Below are 11,285 nucleotides of genomic sequence, written 5' to 3' on the forward strand. Positions count from 1 at the left end.
TTACTCCAACCAAACATGGTAGTGCTCCAGCTGTGCTGCTGTTTGAATTTTCAACACCCGTTTGCCCTGCCAGCACCCCAGCACCTTTGATGTGGATTCTGCTCTGACAGTGCTCTGCAGTCCACACCCCAACAGCCACAACTCTTCCTGCATCTCGTGAAGTGAGAGCTCTGATTCACGAACATTTAAATGAGAATAAATTATGTTTGACTTTAAGGTGCTAAGAGGTATCAAACTCATTTGTTATGAGAGCCAGATCTGGCATAAATGTCACTTTGTCAGGCTGGGCCATGTGTATCATAAAAGGTAACACAGGGTACCAGAGATATAAACTTTATAAAGGACACAGGCAAACCCAATTAATGATATTTTTTTACTCAAAATACAAACATGCTTAAAACATTAACACTCTTACAGTATTTCCTTACAGTATCTCCCTGATCTCCTCCCATTATGCATGAGCACTGTGACAGTATACAGGGACTGAGGGACATAAATCACAGCCTCTGTCATCTGGCAATGAAGGCAATCAGTTGCTCAGGGGCTAGATAAGAGCCCTGGATGGACCATATGTTTGACACCCCAGGACTTTTATTGCACAGCTACCCCTTGGAATTGCCTGGTTTCTCTAAAATCTTGATAATCATGCATAATCCTCAATCTCTTCTCTTGATCTTAAACACACCAGTAGCTCAGTCCTCGACATCCACAGTCTACTTATGCATGGATTATGCGTGGGTCAGGAGTTTGGGAGTGCTCCTGGATGCCTCTTTAACAATGGAGGCCCAGGTAGCAGCCACTGCCAAGACAGCCTTTTACCATCTATGGCTGATTAGGCAATTAGTTCCCTTCCTTGAACGCAATGACCTGGCTACAGTGACCCACGCGATGGTCACCTCGAGATTAGACTACTGTAACACTCTCTACATGGGGCTGCCTTTGTCCCAGATCCGGAGGCTGCAGCTAGTGCAGAATGCCGCAGCCAGGCTGTTGACGGGCCTCTCCATACAGGACCACATCTGGCCTGTGCTGAGGACACTCCACTGGTTGCCTATAGTGTACCGAGTTCGGTTCAAGGTGCTGGTTTTAACCTTTAAAGCCCTATATGGTCAGGGGACTGCCTCTCCCCATACGAGCCCCAGAGAGCACTGAGGTCAGGGTCGCAACACTGGTTGACCCTCCCTGGTCCGAAAGAAGCCAGGCTAAATACTACCAGAACCAGGGCTTTCGAGGTGGCGGCCCCACACTGGTGGAATGAGCTCCCAGAGAACATCAGGGCCCTGCGGAACCTCTCACAGTTCCGCAGGGCCTGTAAAACAGAGCTCTTTCGCCAGGCGTTCGATTAGGGGCTGCCACTGAGGGGTGTGCCCTGGAACATCTTCTGGCCGAACTTAGACCATCTCCTGGCTAGAGTCCCCATTGGCTACTACCCCTATCTCGGGATTTGATTGGATTACCGCCATAGTTGGTTCTGTATTGTTGTTGTTCACTTGTTTTAACTTATATTGTATTTATTAATTTTTTTAAAAAAATTGTTATGTTATTTAATCTTGTTAGCCGCTTTGAGCCTTCTTGTCAGGCAAGGCGGGGTATAACTACAAACAAACAAACAATAAATAAATAAATAAGAAATAAATGGTGCTTCTGTACACCTGCTAAATTTTACCCATCTTTCCTGTGACCTTCCCCAAACCTGCTTGGGGCAATATTTTTGGAAATGTCACAGCAAAGCCAAGGTGGAGAAACCCATGGAGGGGAAAGTCTGGATCTTCCCAGTACCAGCCATGTCAACACTATGTTCCCTATTCCATGCAGGCCATTTCTTCCCACCACCAGAGAGCTTTTAAAAAATCAGCAGCTGAATAGAATTATAATGCTATACAAATGAGACTTGTATTCTCAGAATTCCTAGCTTTCAGTGTTGCCAACCTCCAGGTGGTTACTGGAGATCTCCTGGGATTACAACTGATCTCCAGGCAATAGAGATAAATTCACCTGGAGAAAATGGCTGCTCTGGAAAGTAGACTCTATGGCATTATACCCTAAATTCCTCCCCAAATCCCACCCTCCTAAGGTTCCACCTCCAAAATGACCAGGTATTTCCCAGCCCACAGCTGGAAACCCTGTTTAAAAACAAGTCTCTAGTCCCTTTTATTGCTAATGCACTTTTAATTTTTTTTCAATTTAATGTACTTTCCCCCTTAAATTTTCACAACAGAAGGAGCCAGGACTTACTTTTTTAAAAAAAAAAAAATGAAAGGTGGGTATTCAGAGAATCTGACACATTTCTTTAACGTTATAATACTATACCAATATTCAACTGCCAATTTTAGGGAAAGGGGGGGCTGAAAATACGGGGGGGGGGGCAGAGAGCTGCGCTACCCTGTGGAATCTCTGCGGCCGTTGCCTCTTATTAGAAGCAACGGAACCCATCCCCATGTGGAGAGGACTATAGTGAGTATAGCCCCAACACAGAGCAAGGTTGTACTCTGCCTTTAGTCCCAGGTTAGGTTCCTTTTTTCCTGCCTGCCTGTTTCCTCATCTGATGAAGCCAGAAGACTGTTGGATTGGATAGACCGGTAAAACCGGGATTCCTAACCCGTCCCCCGACAAAGACCAGACTTTTGATAGCAGCTGAGGGATCCTCCCTTAGTTAGTGCTGATGACATCAACCCTGGAAGCAGTATAAAGTACAGGGGGGGGGGGGGGAGGCCAGAGAAACTTTGCAGGGGGGGGTGGGTGGAGAAATACGGCCACTTTTGAGTCACAACTGAATAGTAAGTTTGGGAGATCAGGGTGCGTTTATTTTTCTAAGGCTTCCCACCCAGCGTCCGTTATTATAATCGCGTGCTCTAACGACCTACACTTATTGTCTAAGTTCAATCTTTCCAAATACGATGAATCCTTCTCCAAATGCCTTCAGTCATCTCTCTGTCTCTGTCTGTCTCTCTCGGGGCTACCTTTTTCTTTTCGTTTTTTTAACTAGTTGGTCCTGTTTTGACTTTTTTTTTCTTTTTTTTTAAGCTGGTTTGGAGCATCAAGCGATGACCGAATTTGTATCTCCAGTCCGCGTGGAAGTTTTAACTCAGGTCAGTAGGAGCAGCCCCCAAACGTGAGTGGGCTGAATCAGAAGATCGCACAGCAATCAAACGATACTCATAACATTGACTGTCGACTTGGGGGCTGGACCAGATCGAGGGTGGGTTTGAGTAGTCGCGGGGTCTAGACGTCCTAGACTGCGGATTGGTTCTCCGAAGTGTGGGGCGTGGAAAAGGAGGGAGACGAGCGACACCCGAGGCTCTTTTCATGGGTATTGTTTTTTTAAGCAGAAAAACAGAAGCATATGAGGGCTGGGCGGGGGCAGCTTGTTTTGATTTTTTTTAGTGGATTTAAGCCCTTTGGTATACCTGGGGAGTGGGAGTACACCGCTTAAATAATTGCGTAATGTAAACTAGGGTTGCCAGCTTCAGGTTGCAAACTATCGGGAGACTTTGGGTGGAACTTGAGGAGGGTGGGTTTTGGGGAAAGGGAAGGGGAGAGACTTCAGTGGGTATAATGCCAGAGAGTTTACCTTCCAAACCGGCCATTTTCTCCGGCTGAATTGATCTCTCTGTGGCCTGGAGATCAGATGTAATCTTGGGAGATCTCCAGCTACCACCTGGAGGTTGGCAGCCTTAACTGCTGACCGTGGTGCAGCTCCTGTTAAAGAGTGAATGCAGTTCATCTAAAAAACCAGGTTAAATAAAGGAAAGGGGATGTCCACAGATGCCTGGTGGGGTGGTCAAGTTGCCAACCTCCAGGTGGCACCTGGAGATCTCCCCAGATTACAATTTATCTTCAGACAACTGAGATCAGTTCCCCTGGAGAAAACAGCTGCTTTGGAGGGTGGATTCTATGGTATTATACCCTGATGAGGTCCCTCCCCTCTCCAAACCTTGCCATCCCCAAAATCTCAAGGTACTTCCCAACCCACTGCTGACAACCCTATGGGGTGTGAGTGCATACAAACTAAAAAGGCTTTGGGAAGTATTCTTACATTTGTGAAGGGGGTAATGATCACAAAACAGGAGCCCAGTCAGGGATTTTCTGGTCTCTCTCATTTCAGTGGATGTCTTATGTATCTTTTATTATAACTGTTGGTGTACATTGATCTGAAACTCTGAGTATAAATCAACATTTACATTTAATAGAGAATGTTATTCTTCAATGCTGCCCAATTTTTTAAAAAAGATCTAATGGAGAATAAAGGAGCTTGACACTTCACAAAAATCACTTTAAAATGTAGACCTTTGTAAAGCCATTTTTATCTTTTCAATTTGTTCCTTTTCACTACAAAGAAGTTTTTTTATCCAGTCAGCAATAGAAGTAGTCTACTCTTTCTGCAGTCGTCTACAATTATTCTTCTTGCGATCTTATTTTTGATTGAGCAAGTAAGTAAACAGTCTGAAAGGATGTACTAGGAAGAGCGCTGGATTTTAACTGGGGGGGGGGGGCCCTTGGGGTTCAAATCCCAGCCCTCATTGAATGACTGGTACAAGATCACTGTCCCTCAGCCTAAACCACCTCAAGGGACTGTTTTGAGAATTAAGTAAAATAATCCCTGTGAATGCCTGCCGTGAACATCATTCTCTGGTATCTCCAGTGAAAGACTTCTAGGTAGCTGATCTGTACTGGTGGCCCAGACTGCTGCCGCCAGTGAACGGCACTTAGACTGCTGGTGGGCTAATGGTTTGGCAACTTAAGGCAGCTTTATCTGGACCCAGTGAAAGGTGATGGATAATGAATGGGATTTGAATAACCAATATGCCCTTTACAACAGCCGATATGCCCAACAATTCACATTATAGTTAATATATAGGAGTTCATGCATAAAATTGGTACCTTTCCACATACAGTCCAATGAAGGCTGATGCGAGGAGGGGGGCTTTTTAAAACCTTCACAGTCGTGAGTGACCATTTAAAATACAAAAGGTCCCTGCCACACGGCAGAAAAAAACACAGGCAAAGTGCGGCTATTCAGAGCCGCACCAAAAGAAACACGCGGCAGCGGGATCACATAGATCCCCTGAGCCGCTGCACCATTGCTCCCCGACACGATCAGATGCCGAGGAGGAAGCCACCGAGCAGAGACAGCCAGCTGCGCATGTGTGCGCATGCGCAGTTTGGCCAGGAGCCTCGGAAGGACGCGCCAGCGATCCCACGGCCGCACTTGATGCGGCCTTTCTGGTAGGTCCACCTCTGTAGGTGGTTTATTTTAACAACGGATCTTCGGCCTGAAGGGCCAGATCGGGGACGGGTGCGCAACACTTCCCAGATGTTGCGGTGGGATCGCGCCCGTTTGCTGTGGCCCCGATCCGTCCCTCTTCCGTCCCTAAACCTCCGGTGTGACCGGGGCCTAAGATATCTTTTCTTAAGGCATGAGAACCTATCCAAAATATTCTTGGGGGGGGGGGGATTTGCTGAAATACATAGCTGGTGTATCGCCAACAAAATTCTCCTTCAACTGACAGTTTAAAGGGCATCTCCAGTGGTGGGGAAAGTAGGTGATGATAACCAGTTACAGAGGCGTTTTTTGTTTTGTTTGTTTAGGTGGCTGTAGGAAGGGGGTATGCTCTCTACTAGAATCATGGTGTTCATAAAAGTGTCCTCTGCTGTAAATTTTCTGGGAATTCTATAGTAGGTAATGCTTAGAGAGGACCAGTCTTTGGATGTTTGTGATATGCAACCTTCAGCAGTCCCAGACACAGCTTACAGCTTATCAAACAGCTGTCCCAAGAGGTAGCAAAGCCAGGGGACTGTTGAGCTCCTGGTGAGGTGCCATATGTGGCCTAGAGATGTCAAGTGTTGAGATTTTTAAAAATCCTATACGTGAATGAATTTGGGGGGCACAGGCCACAAAAGCTCAGATGTTAAAAAGTACTGAGGGAGGCACTTGCCAGCAAATGGTCTGAAAGGCAAAAAGAAGCATCTAGGCTCTTTTGTCCCTTGGTCAGTTGGTGCCTCTAATTCAGGGTGATGGGTCACAAGTTGGGTATATCTGAGCTAGACTTTGCTGCATCTCTCTCATGAGGCTCAAGTAATAGGATGATTCTGTGGACACTGAAGCCCTGCTTTGAAGTGAAACCCCTCTTTCCTCTTCCTGCAGCTGCAAGCCCATGGCATTGCACCAGAATATATCACCTACCCCCGTGTAACCCTCACCTCTGCCTCTCGTCTGTGTGTGAGGCACAGTGACTCCTCCCGGCACTGTCTTACCCTCTTAGATCCCCATACATCTCCCAAGGAAGATAAGGGTCCCCCAAGCTGGACTTTACATCAAGTGCAAGGAGCATTAGCTAATCCAACTTGTCCACTTCTAGCTGTGAGAGGTATGTATTGGCAGAGTTGCTGGGTACTGAATATGGAAGGGGGATGTAATAGGAGCTGGAGGTGAAGAGCTGGGCTAAGAGAGTCAGAGATATTACTAGATTCCCGAATACAAGCTTGAGGTGAAGAGTTGGAGATTGCTAGAGCTGAGGTCAGCTCAGTATTGAAAAGCAAAGGTAAAACTAACAGTACAATGATCCTAAGCAGTGTTGTATCCTTACAAGCCCATTGACTTCCAAGAGTGAAGTTCCATTTACCAATAAGTAAATAGGTTTGGAGTGAGTTAAGACTTCTCTTACTGCATGCTGGAGCTTCAGTTGCAACTGGTCTCTCAATATAAGGTGGTAATGAAATTTAGGCTGGTTGCAATTTTTGATTGATACCCTAATGTGTATATGAGATGGAGATGCTGGGTTGTTTAATAACCTGCTAGGCTCCGATGGCTCAAGTGGTTAAGACGCTGAACTGCAGGCTGTGGAAGGTCAGTAGTTCAGGAGTTCAAGACCCGGGTGCCGCAAGACGGGGTGAGCTCCTGTCTCTAGTTCCAGCTCCTGCCAACCTAGCAGTTCGAAAGCAAGAAAATGCAAGTAGATAAATAGGTACCACTTCGGTGGGAAGGTAACAGCATTCCGTGCGCCTTCGTGTTTAGTCATGCCGGCCACATGACCACGGAAACGTCTTCGGACAGCGCTGGCTCTTCGGCTTTGAAACGGAGATGAGCACCGCAACCCTAGAGTCGGATTCGACTGGCTTTCGAGCAAGGGAACCTTTACCTTTACAGGCTCCATCTAGGGCCATCAGCATTTCCAGTGGAATAAACTTATCAGTATCAATCTGTGCAGTCTCACACTCTGCCACCTTGAACTTCTCTAAAGTAACTTCTGACACACATGGCAGATGAGCTGCTGAACCCCAAGTTCTCATTCATAGTTTCCCCTGTAATTACTCTGCTTTCTTTAGTTTAGGAGGGATTTCATTCAGCTTAGCAGATACAAGAAGAGGCACTGTGCTACTTACTATAGCTAACTGACTATGCTAAGAAATTAAAGGGCTTTGAGTGTTGGCTCCAGTTCTAATGACAACCTTAACTTTCTCTCCCCTTCCTGTTAGCAAGGCAGCTGGCCCAAGTGTATGATGTGGAACAGCGTTCCTTAAAATCCCAGTGGGAATTTTCCCATCCTATTGAGCACTGGGTCTGGCTAGATGCAGGTACTCTAGCTGTGGTGACCGAGGAAGAAGTCCTGCACTGGACCATCCAACGTGAGTACTGGAAGGAGTGGACAATACAATGAGGGGTGGTGGTGGGGAGAACTGTCCTTGGAATATATGGATCTACAAAAGTTCAGTAAATGGCAAGTAGAATGAGGGATAACTTATTTGTCAGTGTGGTGTAGTCATTAGAGAGCTGGACCAGACCTGGGAGACAAGTGTTCATTTCCCCATTTGCCAGGTTGCTGATTGTATAATCCTAGGCAGAGTTACACCCTTCTAAGTCAACTGGTCTCAATGAACTTAGAAGGGTGCCACTCTGCTTAGGATTGCATACGGGTGATCTTAGACCAATCATTATCTCTATCTTAGCTCAACCAGTCTCTCAAGGTTGTTGTGAGGATGAAATGGAGCTGGGGAGAGCCATGCATGCTACTTTCTAGGAGGACAGATGGGATAAAATTGCATGAAATGAATGAAAGTTTAAGTTTTATTTTGTTTTGTTTATATCTGAGTTCCATTTTTCTCCCCAGTGGTGAGACTGTAGGTGCTTGTTGGATGGAGCTGGGAGTGAGGATCAGAATCCACTGCTAAAAGGACAAAGAGAAAATAGGCTGACTGCACTTGCACACATGCTGAACAATACAGTTTCAATCCACTTCAGCTACCATTTGCAAGTGGATTTTGCCATTTCGCACAGTAAAATTCAGTTGCGAAGTAGATTGAAAGTGCATTATTTAGTGTGTGTGAAAGAGCCCTATATAGGCTAGACTCAGTAAGCAGCACTGGGACAGAAGATAATGAAGATGTCTACTTTGAGATGCTGTTTTGCATGGACTGATGGGTTGACTTGGAGAGAACCTCATTTGTTATCTGCATTTTCTTCCCAAGGTACCAAACCAAGACGTCAGTTTAGCAGACATGAGCGACTCTGGGGCATGGAGGTGGTAGGGTACCAACAGGATGCCAGTTGTATGTGGATGGCTCTCTCTGCCCTGGGGCTTGAGCAGGTAAGTAATCTGTCCTCATGGGCTTTCTCCCCCAATCCTGTTTCTTTCTGACTGCATGACCTAATTTATCCTCCTTTCTCACAGGGCCAGGTTGTGGGTTTGGCCCAGCTCTATTGGCGAGGGGGCAAGCTATCTCAAGTCATAGAAGCCCAAGCAGTGGCCTTGCCCCAACATAGATTTTCTAGGAATCCTCAGCCTTCAGCAGCTCTCTTGGCTGCTGTGCGGAGAGGCAAGGAACGGATTGGACAGGTAAACTGGGCTTCCAGGGGGCAGGAGAAGAAGTTTGGGAACTGTGACAGCAAAGTTCTACTCAACTGGAGAAAGAAGGCAGACAATATGGCTGGATTTTCTAATCACGTGTCTTCTCCCCCCCCCACCCCCCCCCCCGCCCCAGTTCCATGTGGTAGAGCTGGGCCCCCATCAACCAGGGAATGCAGCCTTGCTCAGTACCCGTGGCAACATACCCTTCAAAGGAGCTCGGCCAGGTGACTTCCCTAGTGCTGTACAGGTGAGTTTGGTAGCAGTAGCAAAGCTGGGCTATTAATAGCTGTCAACAATGATGCCCAGAACTCTCAACATGACTATACATTTCAAATTTGAATATGCTATATGGTAATGCATCCTATTCTCAACCTAGAAACAGCAAATGCTGCAGGCTGAATATATTTGGCTTTCTGGGTCATATAAAATTATATGCTTAGATAACAAAATCTGGCCAAGGGGGATATGAATGGTCTTAACTTTCACCTACCTAGTTGGTGTTGCTTATGGTGACTTTCCCTTTCTTAACCATCTCTGCTCCTGTAGTTGACCACACATTCTCATAAAGTTGCCTTATACTGCGTCATATAGGGAAGCAAGGTTAGTAGTATTAGCTATTGTGACTGGCAGCAGCTCTTCTGGGTCTCAAGCGCGAGGTCTTTCTCATCATCTGCGACCTGATGATTTGAGATGTCAGGAACTGAACCTTGGACTCTCTGTATGCAAAGTAGATTCTCTGCCACCAAACCACCATCCCTTTCAGTATCTATTCATTCCAAGGAAGTAGTGGTGGTGGTGGGTTTTTTGTTTTCGTTTTTATTGGATTTATACCCCGCCCTTCAGTACCCGAAGGAGTCTCAGAGCAGTTTACAATCTCCTTTCCCTCCACCTCCCCACAACAGACACCCTGTGAGGTAGGTGGGGCTGCTTGTGAGCAAACAGCTCTGAAAGAACTTGTAACTGATCCAAGGTCACCCCAGCAGCAGAATGTGGAGGAGTGGGGAATCACTCCCAGTTTAGGGTCCACGGTTCTTCCAGATTAGAGTCCACGCTCCGAACCACTGCATCAAACTGGCTCTCAGTTTTCCTTTCCCTTGCTGTTGGAGGCCCCAGTAAGAGATGACGGAAAGGCTTTTAGGGTATGAGTGTAAGGTACTGGAATGGTTTGAGAGACTTTCCAGGTTCCTGTATTACTCTACTTTTCTGTCCTCTAGTTCCTGCCCCACTTAGGTGTGGCAGCAATTCTTACCAAACACGCCTTGCTCTTCCTTGCGGATGTTGAGACAGCACAAGTCATCCATCGCGTCCACCTGGTGTGGGATATCCTGTTTGCCACTGTACTTGATGATGATAAACACCACAGCCTGCTAGGAGTCTGCCGTAGCGGCAAGGTGAGTTGGAGAAATGGGAGTAGTCGGGTGAAACTGAGAAGGATTAAGCTGAGAAAGATCAATATTGGGGGGTGGGGGTGGCCACGAGGCCTGGACTGGCTAAACTCCTCCTGTTCTTCTTCTGCCAGGTTCTGTCCATCTCCATCTGTCCCTACACACTGTGCCAGTATTTAGCTCGCCGTCCTGCCAGCCTCTACCTCTCCCAGCGGGTGCTGCAGCTGGTGGGCCAGGTTTCCTGATCAAGGGGAGCCTGTTCTCGTGGAGTGATATTGATCCAAATAGAGGGGATGGTTGTTCTACCTCACATGGATCCCATAGGATGGAGAGGGACAGCCTCTCAAGGGAGGGAGGAGGGGAAATGGTGTCCGTACCAGCAGTGGGCTTGCTGAGCTGCTATGGCACTGGGGAAGAAAAGGATTGACAATTCTGTGGGGGAATACGATGTCTATAAGTATGAATTTTGTTTTTGTATACTGGGCAGATTTTATGGGGAGAGAAAATGCCCATAGTGAGGATATTTATTCTGGAAGAGGACATAGGAACATATCTGTAGAACTGGTTTCTTTGCCCACTCTATAGTCTTGGTTTCTAACCTGTCCTGGTTCCTTTTTAAAAAGTGATGCTAGGTGCAGGAGAGCTGTGCCTCTCTCTCTCTCTTGTTTGTAAGGAAGACTGTCACAAGGGAGGTGGAGAGAGGCTTTTCGTCAATAGCTGTGCGCTTCCCACCTGCTGTGTTATCACCTGCTGATTTGCCATTGCTTTGAAAATAAAAGGAAATGGAATGGTTACCTGCCTGCCTGCTTGTCATTCCTGGGGAGCCAGAAAGATCCGATCTTTGGTGTTCCCATACCAAGGTTACCTGGATATGTTAAGTGCTTTGGGGGTGGTGTGTGTGTTTGTGTAAACTTATGCCCAAAGTTGTACTAGTGGGAAAGGCTTTATTAGTGGTGGTATAGCCACTGTCCAGTAAGTATCTGTCACAATAATATTGCATATAAGAGCACACTGCAGTAGTGCAGGGTTAGGGAAGAGATTTTTGTCTCACTAG

General features: G+C 46.7%; 1 protein-coding gene and 1 long non-coding RNA gene across 2 annotated transcripts; both read left to right on the forward strand.

Moving 5' to 3' along the window:
- Positions 1 to 2,741: 2,741 nt before the first annotated feature.
- LOC107108875 lies at positions 2,742 to 6,296 on the forward strand. Its single transcript, XR_001482455.1, has 3 exons — positions 2,742 to 2,777; positions 3,025 to 3,089; positions 6,146 to 6,296. It is a non-coding gene; the product is annotated as an uncharacterized LOC107108875 (long non-coding RNA).
- Positions 6,297 to 6,331: 35 nt separating this feature from the next.
- LOC107108874 (probable clathrin heavy chain 1) lies at positions 6,332 to 10,878 on the forward strand. The gene is made up of 7 exons (XM_015409412.1): positions 6,332 to 6,368; positions 7,477 to 7,626; positions 8,467 to 8,585; positions 8,670 to 8,834; positions 8,980 to 9,093; positions 10,061 to 10,237; positions 10,366 to 10,878. Exons 3-7 carry the CDS (start codon positions 8,514 to 8,516, stop codon positions 10,474 to 10,476), a joined length of 639 nt encoding a protein of 212 aa, XP_015264898.1. The 5' UTR covers positions 6,332 to 6,368; positions 7,477 to 7,626; positions 8,467 to 8,513; the 3' UTR covers positions 10,477 to 10,878.
- The last annotated feature ends 407 nt before the right edge of the window (positions 10,879 to 11,285 follow it).

The sequence above is a fragment of the Gekko japonicus genome, unplaced genomic scaffold (genome assembly GCF_001447785.1).
Source record: "Gekko japonicus isolate JY-2015 unplaced genomic scaffold, Gekko_japonicus_V1.1 scaffold762, whole genome shotgun sequence".
In the NCBI taxonomy this organism is placed as follows: domain Eukaryota; kingdom Metazoa; phylum Chordata; class Lepidosauria; order Squamata; family Gekkonidae; genus Gekko; species Gekko japonicus.

What these genes read in the sequence shown, in the direction of transcription:
- LOC107108874 (XM_015409412.1), top strand. Translation starts at nt 8,514, where the DNA reads ATGGAGGTGGTAGGGTACCAACAGGATGCCAGTTGTATGTGGATGGCT. An exon ending in CTGCCCTGGGGCTTGAGCAG is followed by an intron (nt 8,586 to 8,669) that starts GTAAGTAATCTG and finishes CCTTTCTCACAG; the next exon opens with GGCCAGGTTGTGGGTTTGGC. An exon ending in ACTTCCCTAGTGCTGTACAG is followed by an intron (nt 9,094 to 10,060) that starts GTGAGTTTGGTA and finishes TCTGTCCTCTAG; the next exon opens with TTCCTGCCCCACTTAGGTGT.